Genomic DNA, 27,899 nt, shown 5'->3' with positions numbered 1-27,899 from the left:
CGCTGAGTCCCGACCCTCCTGGCCGCCCGGACCTCACCTCGTCGCCATGCGCCTCCGCCGCCTAGCACTGTTTCCGGGCGTGGCGCTGCTTCTCACCGCGGCCCGCTTAACTAGTGCCTCCGACGTGCTGGAACTCACGGACGACAACTTCGAGAGTCGCATCTCCGACACGGGCTCTGCGGGCCTCATGCTCGTCGAGTTCTTCGCCCCCTGGTGAGGCCACGGAGCCGGGAGTAGCGGGGAGGGAGGGCCGGGCCGGGGACGAAAGCTCGGGAACGGTTGGGCCTGCGCAGCGCAGGGCCCCCCACACAGTTCCAGCGGGCCTGGCTGCGGCAGGTAAATTTCCCAGCCCCGGGGAGCCGAGAGCGGAGAAGTGGGTGCTGATCGCCGCTGGGCGAGACCCGAGAAGGAAAACCCGGAGAAGGCCCCTCTCACGCACGGCCCCATCCTTACCTCGGTGCTCTTGCGGCACTTCCTTTTTGCAGAGGGTTTAACCATCCCCCTACCCCACTTAGATGGGTATCTTCACAGTTTCTGGGTGAGTCAGTGCTAATATTCTTCATTCTTCAGACTAGGCATTCCGAGGCCTTATATTGGAAGCAAACGTTTCACCAAGTGCAGAGGTCCTGTGCTCCCAGGGTACTTCCTTCTTGCCCGAGGCCCCGCATCCATTGGTTTCTAGCCAAGGTCACTCAGTGGTTGCAGAATGGTCCTGAGTGCTTTCTTGGGGCTAGCAATTATTTTGTCCGTGGCACGGTGCAACAGTTTCTCCATTAAGTTGATCACTTCCCAGCAGCAGCAGAATCCTGTCAAAAAGAAAGAGTAGATGAACAAGAGTAATTTCTTCAGAATCTGCCTAAAGTATCTGTTTTAACTGTAAAAGATGCCAAAACTTCAATGAGAAAAGTAACCAGTATTGAAGAAATACTCCACTTCGGGATGATATAACTGAAGGAGGGTGTAAATTCCTTAGGATAGAACTAACTACAGATAATAAGCTGGGGGTGGGGGCGGGGAGCAAATAAGATTTCTGGCTCAGTAATAAATCTGAGTTTTATTTTTTATTCAACCCCCAAGTCTTTACCACAGCAAACTGCATACAATAATGATCTTAACACATGAGCTAGCTCAGTATATCCATGCTAATTAACAGTACTTAATTTTTCCATGCCCGCCACAATTACCCTTAATTAAAAACTATCTATTCAAAACTATCGGTAAAACAAAGTGTATTAACTTTCACTTGCTTCTAATTCTGGTCTTCACTGTAGGTGCTCCACTGGCTTGTTGAGGGTTACACTAGAAGTCCTGAAGTCAAGATCACCTGAACCAGAAGGATGTGCTAGAGGCAGTGAATTTTTTTAGTTTGTAACAGATTTTGTGTCCAGGGCATTCTTGTGGCTAACTGGCATTACTGATTACACATGATAGGTGATGGTCTTTATACATCTATAGACTCATTCTCGCTTAGAAACAATTCTTCCTAATCATATAACCATGCTGTTAACTTTAAGGGGGTGTCACTATAATTAGAGTGGCTGTATGGAGTTGTTTTAAAACTGGGTGGTGCTTCATTGACTACAGGGGTCAACATGAAGTGAATTGCTGGAGAGTTGTGGGCAGTTGGGCTTAGTTTAAAGCAGATTTTTAAAAATATTTTTATTGATTTAGAGGTGAGAGAGAGAGAGAAACATTGTTCAGTTGCCTCTCTTACTAGCTCTGAGTGGGGATGGAATCCCCTACCTAGATATGTGCCCTGACTGGGAATCGAACCCAAAACCTTTCAGTGTACGGGACAATGCTACAACCAACTGAGCCACGCTGACCAGGGCTCAAACTATTTTTATTTATTAATACACTGGCTGGAAATTTTTTTTGACTGCTATATTCCTTTGTACAAATCAAGAATACTTACAACTTAGGAACAGTTCGAGAATCTTTACTGAGAGTAAAATGAGCCTTTTTTGAGCAGGTTCTTTTTCTGGTTTGTTTTAAGATGTTTTTTCACTTTCATTTTACAAGTGAAAGTGAAAGATTTCTTTGCAGTTGATTTTGTAGACTAATACTTCCATTCTGGAGTTAATCGGTTATCTATGTAATTTGTAAGACTGGGAGTATCTGAATTTCTGTAGGGAAATAAATAGCACTATTTAAATGTTCATGATAATTTCTGAAAATTCATTCATCAGTGTTGAGTATGTTTCAAATCCTCAAAACATCTACTTATGTAGTAGATTTGTGTCCTACCCTTTAAGTCAGTAGTATTAAATAGGGACATTTTATATACAATGTTTATAGAGTATAGAAAAAGACTGTGGATAGTATAAAATGGAATATTTAATACAGAGTGGGACAAAAGTAGGTTTACTGTTGTTTGTATGTAAAATAATGCAACAATTAATAAATAATACAAGAATAAACTCTGCTTTTCATTCTCAAAACTGTAAACCTACTTTTGTCCCATCCTGTATTTATGTTTATACATGCTGATTCCTTTACTTGGAATTCTTACGCCTGTACAATGATCCACCCATCCATCCTCCACTCCCAAATCAAACTTTTCAACAGAATTTAGCTCAAAAGTTACTTCTTCCTTCAGTGAACAGCTAACTGGTTGCTCCCTCTTCTCTTTTGGGACCTAATAATACTGTCTTACTACTGCCAGACTTGTATTCTTTAGGGCAAGGACTATATCAGTTTTTATGTTAGAGGCTAAAATAGCCTTTGGTACTGGGCAGGCATAAAATGATGATTGGTGATTCTTGGGTGATTATATGTTGGGATTCATTATTAACTGCTAAGTGCCATCCCTGAAGGTGGATGTGATTATTTGTGTTTTCATATTACCTAGGAGTGGGTGAAAGCAGTAGTGATTATACTTAATGTTCACCTTTAAACTCTGTCTAAATTGTCCATTTTAGCCCGGCTGGCTAGACTCAGCTGTTGAGCATCGACCAATGATCCAGGAGATCAAGGTTTGATTTCCGGTCAGGGCAGGTGCCCAAGTTGCAGGTTCGATCCCCAGCAGGGAGTGTGCAGGAGGCAGCTGATTAATGACTCTCTCATTATTGATGTTTCTGTCTCTCTCTCCCCCTTCCTCTCTCTCTGAAATCAATTAAAAATATATATTTTTTGAAAATGCCAAAAAATACTCCAATGAGAAAGTAACCAGTGTTGAAGAAATACTTCACTTCAAGGTGATTTAACTTAACAAGGTTGTACATTCCTTAGGATAGAACTAACTGAAATAAAAAACTTGGGGTGAGCCCAGCTGGCATGTGTCAGTGGTTGAGGGTCGGCCTGTGAACCAGGAGGTCACAATTCTATCCTGGTCAGGGCACATGCAAAGGTTTTGGGCTTGATCCCCAGTACGGGCGTACAGGAGGCAGCTGATCAATGACTCTCATTGTTGATGTTTCTATCTCTCCCTCTCCCTCTCTCTCTCTCTGAAATCAATTAAAAAATAAAAAACTTGGGGTGAGGGGAGCAAATAGGCTATGTCGCCCACTAAACCTGAGTAGTAGTAGTAGTAGTAGTTTTTAATCCTCACCCAAGGATATTTTTTCCATTGATTTTTAGAGAGGGGAGAGGAAGAGACAGAGAAACATCGATGTGAGAGGGACACATCAATTGGTTGCCTCCCACACTTGCCCTGACCGGGGCCGGGGATTGAGCCTGTAACCGAGGTATGTGCCCTTTACCAGAATCAAACCCACAGCCCTTCAATCTACAGGCCAATGCTCTAACCATTGAGATTTACCGGCTAGGACTATTATTTTTTATTTAACCACCAATCTTTACCACAGCAAACTATTTTTTTTTTTTTTTTAAGAAAATAGTTTGCTCATTTTTATTTTACTAGAGAATCATGAATTGGTTGCTTCCTGAATGCACCCAGACCAGGGCTGGGAGCTAGGATTGAACCTGCACAACCCAAGTATGTGCCCTTGACGGGGAATCGATCCTGAGACCCTTCAGTTCGTAGGCTGACACTCTAACCACTTATCACACCGCCCAGGGCAGCAATGATTAACCTTTTTTTTTTCTTTTTTGTTTATGTTTTTATTGATTTCAGAGAGGAAGGGAGAAGGGGAGACAGCTAGAAACATCAATGATGATAGAGTAATTGATAGGCTGCCTCCTACACGCCCCTTGCTGGGGATTGAGCCCGAAATCTGGGCATGTGCCCTGACTGGAAATTGAACCTTGATCTCCTGGATCATAGGCGTATGCTCAACTGTTGAGTCACGCTTGTCGTGCCCAATCGATGTTTTGCTTTCACATTGATGTTTCTCTCTCCCTCTCCCTTCCTCTCTCTCTAAAAATCAATTTTAAAAAATCTTTAAAAAGAGGGGACAGGGTGGGACAAAAGTAGGTTTACAGTTGTGAGTACGTAAAACTCAAAGTTTATTTTTGTATTATTTTTTAATTATTGTATTATATTCCATACAGACAACTGCATGCCTACTTTTGCCCCACCCTGTGTGTAACTTTCACTTGCTTCTAACTCTTGTCTTCACTGCAAGGGCTCAACTGACTTGTTAAGGGTTATACTAGAAGTCCTGTAATGAAGACCACCAAAGCCAGAATGATGTACCATAGGCAACAAATTTTGTTTTCAGCCTTCTTGACAATTACTACATATTGAACAGAAATCTCTCGTCTATTTCTTCTTTATTCTCATTTCTACCATGCTGGGCCAAGCTTTCATTTCTGCCATGTGAAATATTTTACCTCTAGGTGGCATTATTTTTATATCTGCTTTCCCCCTTTGTCATTCCTATTATATTGCTGGCTGATGTAGTCTTAATACACATAACACATTATCTTTTAACAACAATAAAGCCCCTGGAAGATCTCTGAATATTTCATTCTCACTAGTAATTTTATCTTTGTTTTATTGTTCCCCTTATCTAAAATTTCTTACCATGTCCTTTCTGAAGCCTTAAATCCTTAAAGGCCCAGATCTAATACTTACTCCCTTTAACATACATTCTTTTTTTTCCTCTTTTAAAAAAATACGTTTTTGTTGATTTGAGAGAGAGAGAGAGAAACATGCACCGGCTGCCTCCTGCACACCCCCTACTGAGAATCAAGACCAAAACCCAGGCATGTGCCCTGACTGAGAATTGAACTGGTGACGTTTCGATGCATGAGACAACACAACCACCCCGGCCAGGGATAACATACATTCTTTTAACTTTTGAACCCTTATTATGGTCCCAAAAACCTTGATTTCTCAGATAAATTGGTTACCTTATTGTAGATTAATTGTAATTTGTGCATTTTTGCCACAACTCAAGTACACAAATTAATTTCTTATGTAATATTAAAGGAATACAGAGGATATAATGAATTATACCATATTTCAGACACATCTAAGATACCACTGATTGTGAGAGAGGAACCATTATTGCAAGACACATCCCAATTTCAGATACGGTAAAATGTGCATCTGTAAAATATGGTATAAGGAATACCATTTATTCACCACTCAGTCTAAAAAAATAAAGTACAGTTGAAGGCCCCCAGTGTACTCCTTCCCCACCTATATACTCCCCCCATCCTGAATTCAGTATTTATCATTTGGTCCTTTTATACTTTTAGTAAATATGTGTGTGACCCTAAGCAACATCTAATATAGTCTTTTTTTTTAATGTGTATATCATTTTTCCTTCATTTAAGCTTTCTGATGATGATTTTTGAATAAGATTCTTAAAGACTTTAAGGAATATAGGCTCTTGTAGTTCTTTGTTTAAACAAGTTTCAGGGGCAAATGTTTCTAAGTTGCTTACTCATCACTTAAATTTTGAGACTGTTGGCTATGAAATATATCAGCTCAAGTTTCTTCCATGTTTCCTTCAGTTTTCTAATTCTATTTTTGCTGTCTGTGGGGAGATTGCAGAACTACTCGCCTTCTCAAAGTGATCCCTCTGCAACCCATTGGGTTTTGAAGAGATGATGTACAGCTGGTGCTAGCTGTAAGGAGGAGTTTGTTGCCCCTCCCCCCATTGCATATACAGCATACCTATGGGACTGTTAGGACGTTGCGACAGAAGAGCAGGTGTTTCTGATGGTCCTCTGGGAACCCCTTCTAATTGGCATAATGTTTTATCCTCATCAGTACTTATAGCCAGGTGAAGTGTGTAGCTGTAAAAATCAGGCCTCTGCTCTTAAACATGTCATTCAGATGCTAAGCTAAAACGCAGTGGAGAGGGAAAAAACTTCCAATGAGTTGCTAGAGTATAACAAATGGGTGCCTCTAGGCTGCATTCTGCTACCCTCTCAAAGTGGGTTTCTGGTCAAAAAGAGTCATAGTGAAGGAATGAAAAAAAAATACTTGATGGTGATTCTTACTGAGTTAATATCATATTTGGGACCTTATAGATATCAATCACTAATTTTTAAGAACCGCAGTGCTGTTTTCTTAAAGGAAAAATATTGCTATCTTATCCTTCATTTTATCCTCATTAATTGGTCAAAAGAGCATGAGCCCTTTACCTCTTTAATGTGGAATATACAGACTTTTGGCTACTGCTTTCAGGACTCAGTTGCATTTTCATTGAGAAAATAGGCGCTGCTCTGGACTGAGCCCATCCTATAGGGTCAACCTTAGGCTAGAGATAATACTTTCACCTTCTGAGACCCCTGGTTTGCCCTAATTACTAATGGATGTTGTTCAAGTGATGCTTTTGCTTTTGGAAGCAGCTGCTAGTTCAAAAGTAGTAGAATAGTTTGAGATTCTTCCTAGAGAAATAAAGTTAACAAATTTTGTGGGATTAAACTGAGAATTTGGCTTTTTTTTTTTTTTTTTTTTAATATACCTGTATAGGTGTGGACACTGCAAGAGACTTGCCCCTGAGTATGAAGCTGCAGCTACCAGATTAAAAGGAATAGTCCCATTAGCAAAGGTGAGTGAGTATAGGTGGATTCTTCATTAAAGGAAATGAGGTTTTTGGTTTTTTTAATCCTCACCCAAGGATGTGTGGGTGGTGTTTTTTTTTATTTTTAGAGAGAGAGAAATCGATTTGAGAGAGAAACATCAGTTGTTTGCCTCCCATACTCACCCCTACTGGGGTCAAACCTGCAACCTGGGTATGTGCCCTGACTGGGAATCAACCCCACAACCTTTTGGTGTACAGGACGATGCTCTAACAAACTGAGCCACCTGGCCAGGGCAGGAAATGTGATATTTTAAATAATAGTTTGTAAAATTAATATTTCCTCTATTCTTATGGTACTAAGAAGATAGAACTCTGGCCCTGGCTGGTGTTGCTCCGTGGTTAGAGCGCCATCCAGAGGACAGAAGGGTCCCAGGTTGGATTTCCTTTCAAGGGCACATACCTGGGTTGCAGGTTTGATGCTGGCTCCGGTGGGGTGCCTGAGGAAGACAACCAATTGATGTGTTCCCCTCCCTCCCTCCCTCCCTCCCTCTCTCTCAAAAAAAAAAAAAATCAATGGAAAAGTGCTCAGGTGAGGATTAACAAAAAAAGAGAGAACACTACTTTCTGGGCAAATACACAACTGACTATTGTATTGATTATGGTTTCAAAAGATTAAAAGTAGTGGAACAAAGGGAATTATTGGCAAAAGAAACCAAGTAAAATATGGAAAATAGAAATTAAGGGGCAAATACAGAAAGTAAGAATGCAGTTGTCAAGGTTAGAGGAAAATTATTATTGAATAGATGAGTTCCCTAAACTATCACGTTACAGTCACAGTGATGTGGAATAGGAAAATGGCATGAGGATGTTGATAACTGGTCGACTATAAACTTGTTATGTGCTTTTACAATCAGAGTAATGCTTTCAGAATTTTGCAATTATTCTGTATTAAACCAATAGTTCCAGTCTTTTTTTATTTTTTTAAAACATTTTTATTGATTTTTAGAGTGAGAGAAAGAGAGAGAGACACTGATATGAGAGTGTAATGTCAATCAGCTGCCTCGAGCCCCTAACCCAGGCATGTGCCCCAATGGGGAATCTAACTGACAACCTTTGGGTGTATGGGATGATGCCCAGTCAACTGAGCCACACTGGCCAGGGCAGAAACTCCTTTTAATCCTAATGTTTCTATGGCAGCTTGCCATAGAAAAAGAGTTCATTCTTGATTTAATTTCTGTCTCATGTGGCTACAGCCTGTTACTATAGACACATTACTTTTCTGACCTTCAGTTTATGCTAAAGCATTGGGATTATACCAAGTAACTAAATAGATGGAAATCGTTTTCCCTTTTCCTCATTGGTATCACTAGATGTCATATTGTAGTTTAGCCCCGTTTCATACTAGCTCAGGGGGGTATGTTCAAGTATTGGTACCTTTGCTAATAATTCTAGATGGTTTGCCAAATCAAATTGTATTCTACCCTGGCTAAACGGTATGTACACCTATCCATGTATCCCTTTGATGATAATCATTATCAAAATAAGCCACTCTTACTAACTTAAGTGATATATCCCTTTTTCTGAGGCAGAAAAAAGGTAGAGACTGCTTTAAACAATAGAAACTCCAAGGGCAGAATTTAAATTGTCATTTGTGTATTTTGTATGATGCTCAGGAATCTAAATTTTAAAGATTTCCTTAGGTGGTTCTTATGTAGCTAGTCCAGCACCAGTGTGCCTTTAAAATCTAATGTTCTGTGGCATGTATGTCAAGAATTGCTTGATCCTTTATGACTTGACCAGTCTTAATATTTTGGAAATATAGGAAGAACTTGTTGCATGCATTTGGATAACAAGTGGTTTATGTATTTTAATCTTTAGGTTGATTGTACTGCCAACACAAACACCTGTAATAAGTATGGAGTCAGTGGCTATCCAACCCTGAAGATATTTAGAGATGGTGAAGAAGCAGGTGCTTATGATGGGCCCAGGACTGCTGGTAAGGATCCTCGGTTACATTCTGGAAACTGAATTTGTTAAGTACCCTCTTCTTTATAGTGTGAACATCACAGTTGTCTGTGCAACATACTTTCAGTCTTTAAAATTTTTCACCTGAAAGGTCAGTTTAGTAGCTAACTAAACACTTCTGTAAATGAACAGATTATGTAAGTAATATAGAAAATACTTGCACTTGAGTTGTAAGATCAACTAGACATTTTTTCATTTCACAAATATCACTGAGTACTCTGTGCCAGGTATTCTAGATATACTGGGTGCTCAATATTTATTGATAAACAAAACAGATAATGTTCCTACTCTTGTGATGCTTATATTCTGGGAGATGAAGAAAAAAAGGCAGCAAAGAAGTTTAAAAATACTTAAAGGTATCTACCACTTCACATCCATTAGTATGACGACTATCAAAAAATAAAAGTGCTGGTGAGCATGTGGAAAATTGGAACCCTTTTGAGTTTTTGGTACAAATGTAAAATGATGCAGCTACGATGGAAAACAGTATGACAGTTACTAAAAATATAAACAATAGACTTGTCATATGATCCAACAATTCCACCTGGATATATACCCAAAAGAATTAAAAGCAGTATCTTAAAGAGATACTTTTACACCCTTGTTTATAGCTGCATTAGTCACAATAGAAAAGAAGTGGAAGCATCCCAAATGTCCATCAGTGAATGAATGGATACACAACATGTGGTGTATTAATAATTATATATAAATGAAAGGAAGTTAGGACATGAACTACAACATGGTTGAACCTTGAAAACATGCTAAGTGGGATAAGCCAGTCACAAAGAATACAAATATTGTGAGATTCCTCCTATATGAGGTTCCTACGGTAGTCAAACTCATAGAGACAAAGTAGAATGGTGGTTGCCAGGGGCTCTGGGGAGGACAGCATGGGGAGTTACTTAATGTGTAGAGTTTCAGTTTTGCAAGATGAAAACAGTCTTGGAGATTGGTTGTACAACAATGTGGATGTACTTAATGCCGTAGAACTGTACAATTAAAAATAGTTAAGATGGTAAATTTTATGTTGTATATTGTACCACAGTTAAAAATTTTTAAATGTCAAAAATGTATATGGATAAGATAAATTCAGTTAGTGATAAGAGCATTAAAGGAGAAAAATAAGACCAGACAATGTGGTCTTGGGAGCACCACATAATCAGGGTGATAGGGAAGTAAAGTTTGAGCTGAGAACTGAATGATAGGAGTGAGCCAGCCATGAGAAAATCTGGATCAGAGCCCTCCAGGCAAAGGGAAAGCCAGTGCAAAAAGGCCTTACGGCATAACTGAGCTTGATGTGTCCAAGGCAGAGACACTGTGTGGCTAGAATATAATTAGCAAGGCTGACAGGTGAAATTTGAGACATAAATAGAGAGCTAGATTCTATAGGGCCCATAATTGAAAAAATATTTTTATATGAACAAAGTTTTATCTTGAGTCTATCAAATATTCAGGCATATTTTACGTTTTATGGTAGTAAGCTAATAAGAAAGGGGTTCAGTTTGGGCATTGTAGGTGATATAAAATATTTTTAGTGTGATTGTTACTCATACATGAAGCTCTACATAGCATGACCCATTCCTAATTCTGATGTCATCTGAAGACTGTTTCACTTCAGAACTCTTGTCCTGGCTGTATTCATAGCCTGAACTATGTTTGCATGACTTGCTCCTTTATTCAGATCCTAGCTTAAATTTTACCCCCGCCTCCCCGTGTGCCTGCATGCACTTGATCTCTCTCTATATATATGTTTTTGTGGGGTTTATTTATTTATTTATTTATTTTAAATATATCTTTTATTGATTTCAGAGAGGGGAAAGGAGAGAGACAGACAGACAGAAACATCAATGATGAAAGAGTCATTGGGGATTGAGCCCACAACCCGGGCATGTGCCCTGACCGGGAATCGAACCCCAATCGCCTGGATCCTAGGTTGATGCTCAACCACTGAGCCACGCCCGGCCGGGCTGTGGGGTTTTTTTAAATGACATCATCCTCTTAATTCTCTGCATAGCATCGATTTTTTAAAATTATTTCTTTATTTGGAGAATTATTTTATTATGTATTTGTGGATTTATTTGCAGATATACTTTGTTTTGCAAGGTCCAAGAGAGCAAGAGACCTTGTTTGGTTTATTTACTACTCTGTTCCCAGCACCTAGACTGGCACCAGTAGTAGATACTCGGAAACTCTTTGTTTAATGCATGAATAAATATTTTGGCCCAGCTGATGTCATTTAGCCAACACTCAAAATTATTATGTCTTAAACACAAAAGGAATTTTTTTTTCATTTTTTTCCCCTGAGCTTAAAATCATTAATGAGAAGCCATGTTACCATTCAGATTTTGTTTGTTTTATTTAGGATACAGTTAGGATAAAGTTAACAATTAAAATTTAATTAATATAGTTTTTCTGAAGTTGGACAGGTCTTAAGTAAATTGTAGATAAATCAACCAGAATGCTGCTAGGAAAATATTCTCATTTGGGCTGCAACTTAGTTTTTTGGGTTTTATTTTTTTTAACTCAAAAATTTCTCAGCATTTGGCTACTTAGGATGGATTATTTTGCTCATGTACTCCTTTAAGAACTATGCTGTTTGTCTTTTCATCATAACCCTGAATTAAAGTTTTTTATAATAATTTATATTGTGATATAGTAATAACAGTCCCCTCAAAGACTGAACAGTTCATATCCAATTTCAAATAATCTACAACCCCTCCTCTGTGAGTTGAGGAAAACATTTAAGAGAAAAAAAATCCATGAAGAGAGAGAAAAGAAGGGAAAAAACTACCTTACAAAAAATGCCAAATAGATTCAATCATGTTGAAAGAGTAAACAGTATTCTGTGTCAGCCAGTTAGCAAATCATTAGAGTACATTACTTAGAAGAGAAAAAGGGTGGAAGAGGTAGAATATTATGGAGAATTACACTGCTTCTGTCAGGTCTGTAAGCATTTTGAACCTGTGAATGGTTTCCGTGGGCCCCAGAAGAAAGTAGAATAATGGTCTGTCAGCTAGGCTTAAGGGATAAAAAGATTTTTGTGTGTAGTTATTATTACGTATAAACTATTTTATTTATCTAGTCCATTTCACCTCAATAAGAAAGTGTGATTTGGATGGATCCTGTACATGGAGTGATTTGACCTGTATGTAGTTAAACTCCTGTACAAGCATGCTGAGTCATTGTATTTTCTGCTTTTAAAATTTAGAAAGGCTAGCCCTAGCCGTTTTTCTCAGTGGTTAGAGCATCGACCTGCAAACTGAAGGGTCCCAGGTTCGATTCTAGCCAAGGGCACATACCTTGGTTGCAGGCTCTGGTTGGTGCACCTTTGGGAGGCAACCAATTGATATGTCTCTCTCATATCGATGTCTCACTCTCTGAAAAGCAATGGAAAAAAAATCCTCAGGTGAGGAAATAAATAAATAAATAAATAAATAAATAAATAAATAAATAAAATTTAGTAAGGCTGTAAGTAACTTTTGTTCTACTTGAGAATAAGGGATTTGTTATTTGCAAAATGATGTTTTTTGAACTTATGTGCTAGGTATTATTCTTAGAGCTAGATATGTATCAGCAAAACAAAAATCCCTACCCATTTAGAATTTACTTTGTAGTGGGGAGAGAGAGATAAAAAATGATAGAGTGTATTAATTAGATGGGTGAGAAGTATTGTAGAGGAAGATAAACAGAGAAAGAGATAAAGGAGCTTTGGAGGTTGAATAGGTTTTAGTTTACAATAGGATGATCAGGGAAGGCTTTATTAAGATGACATTTGAGCAAAGACCTAAAAGAGGTGAGGAAAGGAGCCACGTGGATATCTGGGGAAAAGAGTGTTCTATGCACAAAGTTATTGTTTAATTTGTACTGTTATAAACACTTTACTGTATCCCTAGTAGAGGTATAAATAAGTAGTCTCTTTGGGAGACGGTTTAACAATTATAAATGCATGTTCTCTTTGACCCAGTGAATCTATTTCTAGGAATTTACCCTACAGATATGCTCAGTCATGTGCAAAATAACATTAGTGTGAAGTTGTTTATTTTAGAATCATTTATAACAGCAAGAAATCAAATCATCAATTGTTGCTGGTTAAGTAAATTTTGGTACATCCATGCAATGAAACACTACGCATTCATAAAAAAGATTGAGGGAGCTCTATGTACATTGACATAAATTATCTCTAAATTGTGGTTAATGACAAAAACAAATACAGAACAGCATATTTGTATGCTGCCATTTGAGGAAAAAAAGCAATGAATAAATATGTAATAATTGGTTTATGTCTAATATCTCTGGAAGTGTACATAAAAAACTGAAATCTTATCCTATGGGGAGGAAACTGGGTAAGTAGGGACAAGGGTGGGAAGACAACTTCATTGTATACCCTTGGGAACCTTGTGAACTTTGAATCGTGAATAGTTGGTTACCCTCTCAAAAGTTATAAATTTGTTGCTATAATCCTTCGTCTTTTCCTTTAAGATGGAATTGTCAGCCACCTGAAGAAGCAGGCAGGACCAGCTTCAGTTCCTCTCAGGACTGAGGAAGAATTTGAGAAGTTCATTGGTGATAAAGATGCTTCTGTAGTGGGTAAGTAGCAAATATTTAATTGAGCCACAGGATCATTGGCTTGGTTTCAAAAACCCCGTATGTCTGAGTAAACACCAAAGTTAAAACAGTTTTGGTAATATTGGGGACAGTTAAAAATAAAACTCATAGAATTAGCTCAGCATTACTATAATGTGGAAAAAATTGGTGTTTTGAGCGTCTTCTTACAAATTTAATTTCAGTTAAAGGACTAAAATAGGAACATCTTCAGTGTTTTCTATCACATCTAAAACTCTGAACTTTAATTCAAGTAATAGGGTAGTTAAGACTGAAAGTAGGGTTTTAAGATGGCAGGACCTGTGTCTGCTATTTTCATAGTCATAGGGCATTTAAATTTTAAGATCAAATTGCTAAGGGGTGTGTGTGTGTGTTTAAATGTGTCTTTATTGATTTCAGAGAGAGGAAGGGCGTGGGGGGAGAGAAACATCAATGATGAGAGAGTCATTGACCGGTTGCCTCCTGCACACCCCCTACTGGGGATCAAGCCTGCAACCGGGCATGTGCCCTGACAGGGAATCTAACTCAGATCTCCTGGATCATAGGTTGATGTTCAACTGCTGAGCCACACCTGGCCTGGCTCCTAATTGTTATAATAAAACTGGCTTTCTCATACTAGAAGATGGTTTATAAGTTAGATTTGACTAAAAGCCACTTCTCTGCATTTTACTGATTCAGTATATTTTAGAAAGAGTTAACCATAAGCAGACATTTATTAAACTCTCATTTCAGTCACTTTTCTAAACTTGGAGTTCTAAAGACAAGACAGAAAAAAATATGGCAGTTTACGTTTATTTTGATATATTGCCTTATTTAATCCTGAAACTCTAAGAAGTAAAGCAGTTTGCACAAATAATTTATTTGTGAAAAACTAGAGTTGAGACTTGAACCCTTACAAATCCTCTCCTTTGGCTCCTTCAAAAACACATATATATATATATATTTTTTTTTTAATTAATTAATTAATTTTTTTAATCCTCACCCAAGGGTATTTTTCCACTGCTTTTCGGAGAGAGTGGAAGGGAGAGAGAGAGAAACATCAATATGAGAGACACACATTGATTGGTTGCTTCCCTCGCGGGCCCTGACCAGGGCTGCAGATCAAGCCCACAACTGGGGTAGGTGCCCTTGGCCGGAATCAAACCTGGGCCCTTCAGTCCATGGGCTGAGGCTCTAACCACTGAACTAAACCGGCTAGGGCCAAAAATATTTTTTAAAGGTAGAGGAAGAATTCTCATCCTAAGTATTTTGTCAGATTTCCTAGGTAGTCATGGCAAAGCAGACCCAGTCCTGCCTGCCTTGCTTTGCTTGTCCATAATAGAATAAAGGCTTTAAGAAATAGAAGAATTTAGCTCTGGCCAGGTAGCTCAGTTAGTCAGAGCATCGTACCTATATGCCAGGGTTGCAGGTTATATCCCCAGTCAGGGCACATGCAAGAAGCAACCAATGAATGCACAACTAAGAGGTACAAGTCAAGTTTCCCTCTCTCTCCCCTCCTTTCTTTCCCACCCTTCCTCTGTCCTCCTCCCTTCATCTCTCTCTAAAACAATTAATTTAAAAAATTTAAAAAGCTTGGAATTTTATCTCAGCACTTACTGTTTCCTCCTTGTGTTTGATATTTTCCATATAGGTTTTTTCAAGGATTTATTCAGTGAAGCTCACTCTGAGTTTCTAAAAGCAGCCAGCAACCTGAGGGATAACTATCGATTTGCACACACCAATGTTGAATCTCTGGTGAACAAGTATGATGATAATGGAGAGTAAGTGATTGAAATGAATGCCCTTGTAAATTTCTGGACCAAGTGCTATTGTGTGAACTGGTGATTTTTAATGCCTGTTGTTTTTTTTTAAACATATATATTTTTTTATTTTAAATATATCTTTATTGATTTTAGAGAGAGGAAAGGAGAGGGAGAGAGAGAGAGACATCAATGATGAGAGAGTCATTGATCAGCTGCCTCCTGCACGCCCCTAACTGGGGATCGGGCCCGCAACCCAGGCATCTGCCCTGACCGGGAATTGAACCCTGATCACCTGGATCCTAGGTCAACGCTCAACTGCTGAGCCATGCCTGGCCAGGCAATGCCTGTTTGTTTTTTTTAAAAAGGGTTTATCGAGCACTTGCTAGGCACTAAGCTAAGTGCTGGACAGTGTTGTGAGCTTTCAGTGACATTGAGTAGGTAAAGACAGTGGATATATGTAAAAATGTAAGTGTAGTGAGCATTATAGGTGTTATGACAGGCATATATGCTGGGTGTGGTGGAAATACAAAGGAGGGGTGATATTTTTTTTTGGGGTGCCGAGTAGTATTAGAAAAATCTTCATAGAGGTGACTCTTTGAGTGTGTCTTGAAAGATGAAATTTTCCAGGCAGGTTATGGCAATTAGGATAAAAATTATTCCAGATAGAGCAGCAAGAGTGCAGGCCATGAGAAGTGAAACAACCTAGGCATGTTAGGACCTGTAGTACCGTTAGTAACTGAGGGCATAGTGAAAGGTAAGGCTGGAGAGGTAAGCAGAGACCAAATTATAGAAGATGTTAATGCCATACAGAAGAGTTTAGGTTTTATGTTTTAGACATTTGAGAGCCATTGGAAGACTTTGAGTTGGAGAATAATGTGATTTATTTTGTGTTTTAGAAGAAAAGTCACTGGCACCCATATGGTGGTGGTTTGAAAGGGGAGAGATGGCAAGGCAGTCGAGAGTCTAAACTAAAGGTGACATCTGAGAGCCTAAATTAAGGTAGTATTAGGGGCAATGGAGAGAGGAAGGAGTGAGTATAACAAAAATGTAAACAATAGGAATCTCTCCCTAGCCATGTGTGAAAAAGGGACGTGCTTAGAGTGAGTGTAGGTTTCTAAAGACTTGAATGACTGGGCCATTGACAGTCATCATCAAGCTGGGCAACAGATGAAGAGAAACAAATCTGGGGGGAATGATGATAAGTTCTATTTTGTCACAGTGAATTTGAGAAGTTTGTGTGACATTCAGGTGGTGAAGACCCAGTGGGCAGACAATTGAATAGATGAGACTAGAATTCAGGAAAAGTTCTGAACTAGAGATAAAAATGTATAGGTCAACCACATACAAATGATGATGGAAACCATTGGACTAGATGAGCTCACTCAGGGTGAACACATAAAGTTTTGTCTTTTTTTTTTTAAAAATATCTTTTTATTGATTTCAGAGAGAGGAAGGGAGAGAGAGATAGAAACATCAATGATGAGAGAGTAATCGATTGGCTGCCTCCCCATGTACCCCACTGGGGCTCAAGCTCGCAACCCAGGCATGTGACCTGACCATGACTTGAACTGTGACCACTTGGTTCATAGGTTGATGCTCAACCACTGTTGCACACTGGCTGGTCACATAACGTTTTTTAAGTGTGCCAAGGACTAGTATTATTTATTCATATTTAGCAAACTATGTAGTGTTTACTATGTGTCATTTACTGATAACTCATTTAATTCTCTTAACCGAGTGAGACAGACCTATTGTTTTCCCCATTTTAGAAGAGAAAACCCTCAGAGGTTAAGTAATTTTCCTAGCTTCATATGGTAAGTGGCGGAACTGGGATTTGAACCTAGAAAGTCTGGCAGCAGAGTTGGTAGCCTTGATCATAAGGCTCTGCCTTATAGATTGAGAGACACCAGGTCTATAAATGGATCTAGAGCTCTTCTGTCTCATTAAGGACACCATGTGTCAGCCTTTTAACCTTAGATTTGTTCACTGTGGCTGCCTCTTACACTGCTGTTTAAAGTGGTCTACCAGCACCTGATTCGAAGTTTTACTGAGAAGTTTGTATGACATCCTTATGTGAAGGTCTTCATGTGTAGTGTATGCCAACGCGATAGCATCATTAAAGATAACTGCCTGACTTCAATTCTTTTAGGATAACTTCTCTGAAATTGGTAACTGTACTTTAAAAAAAACAAAACCTTGTTCACACTCTTGCTTGCCCGGCATGTATTTGTAAACTTGGTTTATTGGTATAGAGAAATCTAGAACAAATGAATTTTTAATGAACTCAAGCCAAACATTATAATTGTATACCTATCTATATAACATTATAGCTGGAAAAAATCTTAAGATATTTTCTCTAATACAGTAATTTTCTCTCTGTGCAGGAGAGTGGCAGGGCAAGGTACCTTCCAATAAGAGCAAGCTCTTTATTTTGTACATATTGGGGCTTTGGGAGAAGTTGGTTCTGTTTGTTATTGTTAATCATCTACTCTAACCCCCTTTTGTACTGATGAAAGAGCTGGCACCCAAAAGAATTAAATTGATACTTGGTGTAAGGTCTTTGAAATTAGTGGTGGAACTAGAATTAAAAACAGGATCTCTTAACTTTTCAATATAGAATTTATTAAACCTTTAAACACAACATATGTACACTTGAGATTAAAGTGGTTAGCACCTTAGTATTGATAAGGTCACGTTGCCAAGTCTATGGTCACAGAAAAGAGTCCTTATGTGCTTAAATTAAATGGTGGTAGTAAAAGTGGCAGCAGGAGTAGATAGTCTTGAGCTTTAAGTAAAAGATGGGAGACAGTTCTTCTGCTGTCTACCTACTAAGACTTTTTCATTTATTTAAGGGGCATCACCTTGTTTCGTCCCTCACACCTGATGAACAAGTTTGAGGACAAAACTTCGGCATATACAGAACAGAAAATGACCAGTGGCAAGATTAAAAAATTTATCCAGGAAAACATGTGAGTACTTTCTATATCTTGTTTGGGATTCCTTGGCTTCGTTATATATTGTTTACCTCAGTTATTAAACCAATCCATGTTCTGGATTAAATAGTCTCAAGGGATTATAATAATAATAATTGACGTTTATATTAAAGCAGTAATGTGTGGGCCCTAGAGCTCTATTGTCCTGTAAGGTATTTTGCTCAGTACTTGTCCTACATGCTGAAAATTTCTTTTCTTTTTAAGTGCTATCACTTACTTTGTGATAATTCTATAATACAGCTGTAAAGCCACCAAATTTGATACTGTGTTATTTCATTTCAGTTTTGGTATGTGCCCTCACATGACAGAAGATAATAAAGACTTGCTACAGGGCAAGGACTTACTTGTGGCTTACTATGATGTGGACTATGAAAAGAATGCTAAAGGTTCCAACTACTGGAGAAACAGGTAATAAGTCATATTTCCCCTTTGTAAACAAGTTTACCCAGTATGTAAACAGTTCCTTCCAGCTACCCTGTTACCATGTGTGATGGGAGAGCAGTAGTTGGCTCCCAAAAACATTTGGAGCCATAAGGACAAATAACATAACATAAACTATTTCTAAAATCTATTGGACATATCTTCCATAGGTATTCCTTTGCCTTGTAATTTATACCAACCAATGTCCTCCCAACCCTTGTGGTACAGCTGATTCCTTCTTACCTCTAAATAAAAAATGCAGATGTGATCTAAAATGTACTCTAAAACGTTGTGCCTACTTGCCCATTGAGACTTTCGGTGCATTTTAGCCTTATAAGCGTTCTTTATAGATTAGTCATTATGCCTGCAATATTTTAGTTATATATCAAGATTCAGTGGCAATGGACTATTTGATTGGCACCGCCAGTGTGGCAGTGAAGTTCAGTAGGACAGTGGAGTACACCATAATCCTGTGTCAGTGCCCAAAAAAACAAGTTCAGGCTGATTCCAGAGGTCTATTCTTTGTTTTCTAGACTCTTGCTTCTTGGTTTCAGAAGTGCTTTATCACCCTGATATAATCTTGGCATAGGCATAAATTTCTCTTGTTTCCCACAGGGTGATGATGGTAGCAAAGAAATTCCTGGATGCTGGACACAAACTTAACTTTGCCGTAGCTAGCCGCAAAACCTTTAGCCATGAACTTTCCGATTTCGGTTTGGAAAGCACTGCCGGAGAGATTCCTGTTGTTGCTATCAGAACTGCTAAAGGAGAGAAGTTTGTCATGCAGGAAGAGTTCTCGTGAGTTACAAGTTAGCGTGGGTTTGGGATTTGATTTCTGCAAGGAAACTATTAAGTCCTTTACACTATTGAAAATTTATAAAAGTGAATGTTTGAATATGAAAATAGGTCTTCTAGTCAAAGCCTTTTGACTATCACTTTTCTCAGTTAATTACAGGTACTTACTTTAGGGATCATGATAAATAAGTAATTCTGGAAACTAAAAAAAGGATGGCCGCTTGGAATTCTTACATGATTGTTTCCACCCTGCCATAGAGAACACTGGACAATCTATTTGAGACTGATGTAATTTAGACCAACCCACTCTCCCAACCCTACAGAATGTTTTTTTTTCTTGGGATACCACATTGGCCTAAAGTAAATTCAGGGAGGTGGAGAGGTCTTAAGTCCCCAGATAATTTTGACTTTCACCTTGTAAGACTTTGGGGGATCAAGACAAGGGAAAATCTTCCTTGTGAACAAATCAGTAAAATGAGATGCCATAAATAGGCACTGTTCTCAAAAGCAACAAAATAAAACTGGTTCTTTCATAGAATTGAATTTTCAAAAGACCGATATTTTCTTCCTTCTCTGCCCTTTCTAATCCACAAAGAACACACTAGAAGTACAAAGTGGTTGGTTTTTTGTTCGTCAGTAGTCCTGAATATTGAGAGATAAGAGCTCCACTTCCTCCCCCTTTTTTTAAGCTTTCAAGCTAGTCTTGAAATTGAAGCTAAAATATGTAGAAACTATTCTAAAAAATTGCTTTTAATCCTATCAATGGTGGGAGTAAATTAACAAACCTGACCCTTGTCTTTCCATTTGGCAGGCGTGATGGCAAGGCTCTTGAGAGATTCCTGCAGGATTATTTCGATGGCAGCCTAAAGCGATACCTAAAGTCTGAGCCAATCCCAGAGAGCAACGATGGGCCTGTAAAGGTGAAGTGCTCACAGCCTCCCCAAGCCTCTATGCAGTTGCCTCTCCTCATTTCTTCCAAAAATGCTGGGTCTAAGTGAAGACCTTGTTGGCTATTACATTTTTGTTTGTCCTTACCCTCCCCGCCCCCACCTGATACATAAAATAAGCATTGACAGAGCTCATAGTGCTCAGTAGGGGCAGCACTGTAAAACCTTCGTATTTTCTGGTGGTGTTTATATCAGAGCTAAGTTACTCTTCAGGACAGAGCAAGCTAACCCCTAAGAATAATTTTAAGATTGTTGTTCTGAGATTATTTTAAGGAAGGATTGGGTAGCACTTGTTTCCTGTGACTTCCTGAACATAATTTGACAGGAGACAGACATTGGAATGAGTTGGTTTCTGGGGAATGGCAACATCTTTAATACAGTCTATAAATGTGATTTGGGTTTCAGTGACATAGCACATCAAATTTGAGAGGGATTGATCCAGAAACAAATGTAACTCATGAATTTATTCTTCAGCTCACCTTACCAACTGGAGAATCTTCTGTGTTTTCCAGGTAGTGGTAGCAGAGAATTTTGATGAAATAGTGAATGATGTAAATAAAGATGTGCTAATTGAATTTTATGCTCCTTGGTGTGGCCACTGTAAGAATCTAGAACCGAAGTATAAAGAACTGGGAGAGAAGGTAAGTCTGAATCATATTCTGAAGGTAAAATTTGAATTGGGCTGTTGATACATGTATTTAGCAGTGGCTAATTAGTTACCTTATCTATTGTTTATGCACTTACTCCTGACTTTCCCCTAGTGATTAGCCTGAGCAGTGCCTCAAATACCTGCCTTAGCTCCACTCAGACTCAGTCTGGATTATGGTTAAAAGTATCCAGGGTTCTGAAATTTGGTAATGGTTTATATGAAAACATTACATTCCTTCATCTTAAAACACTTGCCATGGCCTTCACAATGTCTTATTTAGGCTAGGTAGTTTTGAAGATGGCTATATATCATCTCAATATGGAAGCAAGAGAGAAAAGGGAAACTTGTGAAAGTTTATTATGTGTGGTGTTAACTACTCTTCCTGTCTGAGCAGCAAAACTTATTCAGGTGTTTAAAAATATGATTGTTTTAAGTCCTGAATTGACTAAGTGTCTCTTGGTCACTGCAAACTTGAAATTTAAAAATCTAACCTTTTTATTAACAGCTCAGAAAAGACCCAAATATTGTCATAGCCAAAATGGATGCCACAGCCAATGATGTGCCTTCTCCATATGAAGTCAGAGGGTAAGTAGATTAAAACTAATAAAAATGTGTAGGCAATTGACAAAAAAAAAAAAAAAAAAAGCTGGCAAACCATTTTTTTTATTGGGTATAGTTTGGGGAGCCCTCATACTCCAGTTGAGCATAGAACCACTAATGCTTTCCTGGCTTAGAGTCCTACAGCATGATCCTACGTAACTGCCACAGATTTTGTGAACTCTCATATTCCTGAGTTTTGGTCAAATATACCCTAGCCACTGATGGAGACTGGTATCTGGTCAGATTAAAAATCATGGCCCAGCCAGCATGGCTCAGTGGTTGAGCATTGATCCAGGGGATCGAGGTTCGATTCCCAGTCAGGGCACATGCCTGGGTTTCAGGTTCAGTCGCAGCAGGGGGCGTGCAGGAGGCTGCTGATCAAGGACTCTCTCATCATTGATGTTTCTCTCTCACTTCCTCTTTCTGAAATCAATAAAGACATATATTTAATTTTTTTTTTTTTAATCATGAAGAGAAGTTATTCCCAGAAACAGTTATTGAGGAAGTATATGTCAGAGTTACTCTGGAATTGGAAATTAATACTTTTTTTTCCCCTTTCCCCAGTTTTCCTACCATCTACTTCTCTCCAGCCAACAAGAAGCTAGATCCAAAGAAATACGAAGTAAGTACATTGTCTCATCTCTCCACAAATAAACACACATACTCACACACACTTGAGCATACCTAGCTCTTTAAGTTTATTTAACAGGAAACTCAACTTTCATTGTCAATATATGTGTCTGTTTATGTGCTTTTACAGGCTCAGAAGTCTTATTGGGAGTGAAGGAAAAACCCATGTTTCTTTAAATGGTTAAATTTTCATAGTAATCTTTCTGTTTTTCAGGGTGGCCGTGAATTAAGTGATTTTATTAGCTATCTACAGCGAGAAGCTACAAACCCTCCTATAATTCAAGAAGAAAAACCCAAGAAGAAGAAGAAGGCACAGGAGGATCTCTAAAGCAGCAGCCAAACATACCACTTTGTAAAGGACTCTTCCACCAGAGCTGGCAAAACCATTAGGGAGGACTGGTACCAATATGGGATTATTACCTCTCAGGGCTGAGAGGATAGATGGATATAATCTGAATCCTGTTAAATTTTCTCTAAACTGTTTCTTAGCTGCACTGTTTATGGAAATACCAGGATGAGTTTATGCTTGTGGTTTTGGGGAAAATTATTTGTGTTGGTGGGGGTGGGGGGAATGGAGTTGGGGGGTTATTTTCTAATTTTTTTTGTACATTTGGAACAGTGATAATAAATGAGCCCCCTTTAAACTATCTTTTTTCCACGAGACGGGAAACCAATGGTTCTCTAGACCAGCACTGTCCAATAGGACTTGCTGTGGTAATGGAAATGTTCTATAAGCTTCCTTGTCTAACACAGGTAGCTACTGAGCATTCGAAATATGGCTAGAAACTACATTTTAAATTTTCATTAATTTAAATAGTCACATATAGGGCTAGGGGCTACCATATTGGCCAGTACAGCTATAGACCAACTATCTGGGTCCATAGTTATCACCTGCAAATCCTTCCCAAATTTTGTCTCTATCCTTTTATGTTTATTGCCCAGGCCCCTAGTAGGATAATTAGAACAGGTGAGGGACCTTTCGTGTTGGACTCTGTTTCTGACCCTGTCCATGCCTTAAGGATGGGTTGCTGTTTATCCTGGGCATGTAGCTGACCATGTTTATACCTCCCAAGAGCTGTTGTCTGCCCAGAAATGCTCTGCATGGGTGTGGCATCAGGTTGGGGCCCCATCGAAGTTGTTTCAGGAATTGCTGACACTGCTGGGTGCAGCTCTGTCCCCTGAAGCCCAGGGTGGGGCCTATTAACTTTCCAGTGGACTGGGAAAGGCAATATCATTCCTGGTTGTGAGTGAAGCATCCATTTTCTTCTGTAACATTGAGGAATGAATTGAACCATTTCCTCTCTTCTTTTTGTGAGTAAATCCAAATCCTATCCATGGTTTTAGTTTTCAGTCACTGAATATTTTCCAAATAGGATCCCTAATTTGTAAGTGATCTTCAACCTTGATGTTTAGAAAAGGAGAACTTTATTCCTACTGTCATCTCTAGTTGATATCTCTAATTATAAGGTGGATTTGGTAGAGCCTTATAGCAAAATATGTATCAGGATCATCCATGGTGCTTTGAAGAAGTAAAGAAGCCTAACCATAATCTTGGAGATTCTAATTCACAAGACCTGGGCTTGTATCTGAAGATGTAATTTTTTAGAGAGCCCAGAAATAGTTGAGACATACAGCCAGGGTTAAGAACCACTGCTTTGGAAGACAAGGAAAGCATATAAATTTATACAAAGGACATGGAAACCGTTTTAATTTTTTTAGTCATGTTTGTCAAAGAATTCACTTTCAGTACATGGGTAAGACCCCAAGCCATTTCCCATTATATCCAGGTGTATTATAACTTCCTAAAAGTTCTCATTGTTTTGTTAGGGAAGCTACCAGGCTGAATTCTAATGTTCTCGGGCTGTCTTGTCCTGGAAATGGTGCTATTTCTCGGGATTTGAAAATGACTTGGCTGAATTAAAGGTGGAGAAGCCAAGCCTCTGCTGCTTTTCTTAGTCTGCTGGACACAGCTGTAGAGTGTTGGCACTGTGCCCACACCCTAAAAATTAAAATATGGCAACAACGAAAATCAAACCTTAACCTAGAGCAGCTCTCCTACGTGCCACTATGGACTCAGCAATAACAAGAGCAGACAGTTGCACTCTATTTACTTTGTAGCTGTTTTGTTCCTTCATATCTCCTGGGCAGAGAGGGTCAATAGCCCTCTGACCGCTTCAGCTGCCCCTGTTCTTTTCCTCAAATTCCAGGATGAGACCTTTAATGTGGGACAATTTCTGATGCAGGTACTCACAACGACACTTTTCTTCCCTGTAACCTGGGTACCGCTGCAGAGAAAAAGCATCCATGTTAAAAAAAATCCATTTTTTACCTTCTTGCTACCATTCCCAAACCTAGCCTTACCTTCCTGAACTTTTTATATTCCTGGACTATCTTTTCTTCCAGCACCTGAAACAAAGAAAATGCTAGCATCAAGTTTAACCTTGAGAAAAAAAACTAGCTCTCTTAAGGGAGGGAAGTAACTTCTCATGCTACCAAATGATACAGAACAAATTTTCTCTCAAAACAGGCTTACCTGTCACTTTGGTCACTGAACAAATAGGTTTGTGGGCAGTTAGCAGGGAGTTTATGGCCAGTAGAGCTGGAGAGCCAGCCTGGGTCCAGTCCTTACCTTGTATTCTGGAGTTCCTCGCTGAACTCTCTTGATCTCTGCTCCCAGCTCTATGAACCTTTGGCTTGCAGCCCCAACTCGAGCATGCAGGATGCGGTATTCAGCATAATCTCTCTCAAAGTCCTGCTCATAAGCATGTTGCTGCTCTGCAGTGTGGATGGCCCCATATTGCCTGCCAGCAGCAGAAAGTTAAGTTACCACCTTCAATTGTATTATGTCCCAAAGCTCCCAGCTCCCAGGAATTTCATCTTAATATCTCATATGCACAAGACTTGATAAAATTAGAAATGGCAGGGGACTCACAGGAGGTAATCTGGTACCTCTTCAGGGCTTGGAGATTCAGAGTCTATGAAGAAGGAAGAAAACACGAAGGTGTTTATCGGCCTTTTTCCCCACTGTGGCAGTTTTACTCTCTTCTCATTAACTCACCTGCTTGAACTGAGGGACTGTGGTCCAACCTGGGGCCCATGTCCTCATGTTTATCATCTTGCTCCCAATCTTCTCCCTCTTGTAGGTCCTGACTGGGCAGCCTCTGTAGGGGACTTGGAGCTAGAGGCAGAGTTCTGAGCCTCTTTTCTTTCAGTTCTATAGCAGCTGCAGGTGCTGGACGCTTCTGTTGGGGAAAATACTTTTGTCACACTACCTGTATGTCAGAAGTCTCCTACTCTGTTTTTCTCTTGAAAATTACTTCCATATAATGATCTCTGTGAACATCAAAATGAAAGCTCCCAATTTTTTAATTTTAGCCTGATTGGACAAATCTCTGAAAAACTCTTGCTATTACAATTTACCTTATTCATATTTTTCTTGCTAGTGGAAGGCAGTGCGTGATCAGGCTCTCTGTTTGGAAGATGGGTCTGGTTCCTAGGATATTTGAAGAGGGAATGGAAGAGATGAAGACCAGGGTAGGAGGTAGGGCTAGATTTCTTATTATAGCATTTAGGGTGGAGATTCAAGGAAGACAACACCAGGCAGAGTTCCACCCTGCCCCAAGTACCTCACTTCCCACTGTGCCATGTGTTCCCTTGAGGATCCTGGGAGTGACCGTCCTTGGCTGCTTGCCAGTGGATCTGGCACCTGGCAGGGAAAGTGGCAGGGGCACTTGGCTACCTGGGCTTCAGGCTTTGCCCCACCTTATACCAACTCCCTATAGCTTCTAGCCTCACCTCCTCTTGTGCCATCTGTGGATGTGAAACTGCATCTCCAGGATAGTCTCCTATATTGTGCCAATTCTCAGGATTTCTGGAATCTTCAGTCAGGTTGTGTCCCTGAACTGATGATGGGGCTAGGATGGAATCCATGGCTGCCCAAATAGTGAGGCGCTCCCTGAGTGGGCCCAGGCAGTGGAGGCGGTTAGGCCCAGATCTGGAAAGGGGTGGTAGAAAAAATAACAGGAGGTGGAGACCTTTTAAAGCACCTCTGGACATCCCCTTCCTGGACTTACCACAAACCCTTTCTCACCTGCTACCTGTTTGTTCCCCCTTACCTGCCTAAGCGTTGGTACACAAGGTCCAAGCCACCACCAGGGCCCTCCTGGCCACACTGGGACACTATGAAGGAGAAAAGGCAGGAGCAGCCAGGGCCTGGGAGTCTCAGATACTGGGAGTGAAAGAAGACCGTAAGCCCCATGTAGTCAGCCCTTCCCCCTCCTGCCAATGCCATTTCTCCCTGAGCCAGCTTAAGGCTGAAGATGGGTCCCAAGGGACTTGTTAGCGCACCAGGTGCAGCTGGGCCTGAGTTCCCAGGAGGCTGAGATGGCACAGTCTCTTCAACCGCAGCCTCCTGGGACCACAACCCAGGCAGCCCCCTCACCCCTTTGGGGTTCAGTTCTCAGGAACTTCCTCAGACCATGACTGCTCTCAGTCTCCCGCCCTGACCATACTTTTCCTGAGCCCGCGTCCGCTCTCACACACCCCAGGTCCGTACTTACCCCTCGGTTGCCTTGGAAAGCGATCGCTGGGCGAACCTGCGGAGAGAGCACAGACGCAAACTGAGCGCAGGTGAAGCGGCGTCCCCAGGATCCGGCGTCGGGGGCTGGGAGGGACGGGCCTCGCAGGCTTCACTAGGAGAAGTGGGGAGGCCGGAGCCTGTGCATGCCGCTCCCCATCCCCAGGTCCCTTTGTGAGGGTCTCCAGCGGAGGCCTGAGGTCCCGAGGGGTAGTGGCTGGGGAAGATGGGGCCCGGGGCCCGCAGCACCTGTTGCCGCTGACACTCGCGCAGCGCCCGCAGAGCCGGCTCGTTGAGCCTGAGCAGCAGGAGGCTGGTCCGGGCAGCAGGGGTGAAGCAGAGCCGGAGCTTCCCACTCAGAAACTCCTGGGGTCCCGCCATGGCCGCGAGGTCGAGCGCAAGCAGAACTGGAGCCACACACGAGGACCACCACCACTTTCGCTCTGCAAGGCTAGACTTGCATAGCCGGTAGCCCAGGTCGGCCCCGCCCCCGCCAGGACCCACCCCCGGCCCCACCCACAGCGAGCACCACTCCTTTCCCAGCCGCCTGGGCGGCGCTTCGCTTCCCGCAGCACAGCCGCGAGGACCCCAGCAGTTTCTTCTTGGTTTGGCACGCACCTGGTTGGGCTTTTGGTTGGGGCTCCCTCAGTTCCTGAGAGAAAGGCTGCGGCCAGCCACAGACCCCTCACCCAGAATCTCCGGTCCTGCCTCAATTTCCCCCGCCAACCTGAAGTCAGCGTTGCTGTCTCTAAGTGAAGCTGAACCTGCCTCCTCTGGAGGCTTTTAGGCGCAGAGGCGCAGGAGAGAGAGCCTCGTTGCTAGGCTCTTCGAAGGCCAAGAGCCCCCAGAGGCCGGAGGGTGGCGGACCCAAAAGGGGATCCCTGACTCCAGCACCTTCTACAGCACTTTTGCTCCCCACGTTCCCCCACCCCCACGGTACTGATGCAGACCCGAAGCCGGTTTCTAACTAAGGACGAGAGAAAATGAGTGTTGTGTCAGCGGTGAAGCTTGGTTGTCCTGGGCTGGAACAATCCCC

At 40.7% G+C, this 27,899-nt stretch overlaps 2 protein-coding genes across 2 annotated transcripts; one reads left to right on the top strand and one right to left on the bottom strand.

Moving 5' to 3' along the window:
* Positions 1-2: 2 nt before the first annotated feature.
* PDIA3 (protein disulfide isomerase family A member 3) lies at positions 3-22,934 on the top strand. Its single transcript, XM_016211533.2, has 13 exons — positions 3-213; positions 6,833-6,911; positions 8,763-8,880; positions 13,389-13,496; positions 15,142-15,271; positions 18,106-18,222; positions 18,529-18,654; positions 19,282-19,464; positions 20,273-20,381; positions 20,921-21,049; positions 21,563-21,642; positions 22,222-22,279; positions 22,502-22,934. Exons 1-13 carry the CDS (start codon positions 47-49, stop codon positions 22,613-22,615), a joined length of 1,518 nt encoding a protein of 505 aa, XP_016067019.1. The 5' UTR covers positions 3-46; the 3' UTR covers positions 22,616-22,934.
* A 1,462-nt stretch (positions 22,935-24,396) lies between these two features.
* ELL3 (elongation factor for RNA polymerase II 3) lies at positions 24,397-27,244 on the bottom strand. Its single transcript, XM_087814657.1, has 10 exons — positions 27,113-27,244; positions 26,403-26,515; positions 26,083-26,281; positions 25,914-25,993; positions 25,708-25,780; positions 25,346-25,529; positions 25,220-25,262; positions 24,917-25,088; positions 24,649-24,693; positions 24,397-24,572 (listed from the first exon to the last, which is right to left on the bottom strand). The coding sequence occupies exons 1-10, from the start codon at positions 27,242-27,244 to the stop codon at positions 24,462-24,464; spliced, it is 1,152 nt and encodes a 383-aa protein (XP_087670783.1). The 3' UTR covers positions 24,397-24,461.
* Between the last annotated feature and the right edge of the window lie 655 nt (positions 27,245-27,899).

Source organism: Miniopterus natalensis, chromosome 1, assembly GCF_054644295.1.
Source record: "Miniopterus natalensis isolate mMinNat1 chromosome 1, mMinNat1.hap1, whole genome shotgun sequence".
Classification (NCBI taxonomy): domain Eukaryota; kingdom Metazoa; phylum Chordata; class Mammalia; order Chiroptera; family Miniopteridae; genus Miniopterus; species Miniopterus natalensis.
Note: the sequence above shows the minus strand (reverse complement) of the source record. Positions and strands in the feature narration are given on the sequence as shown.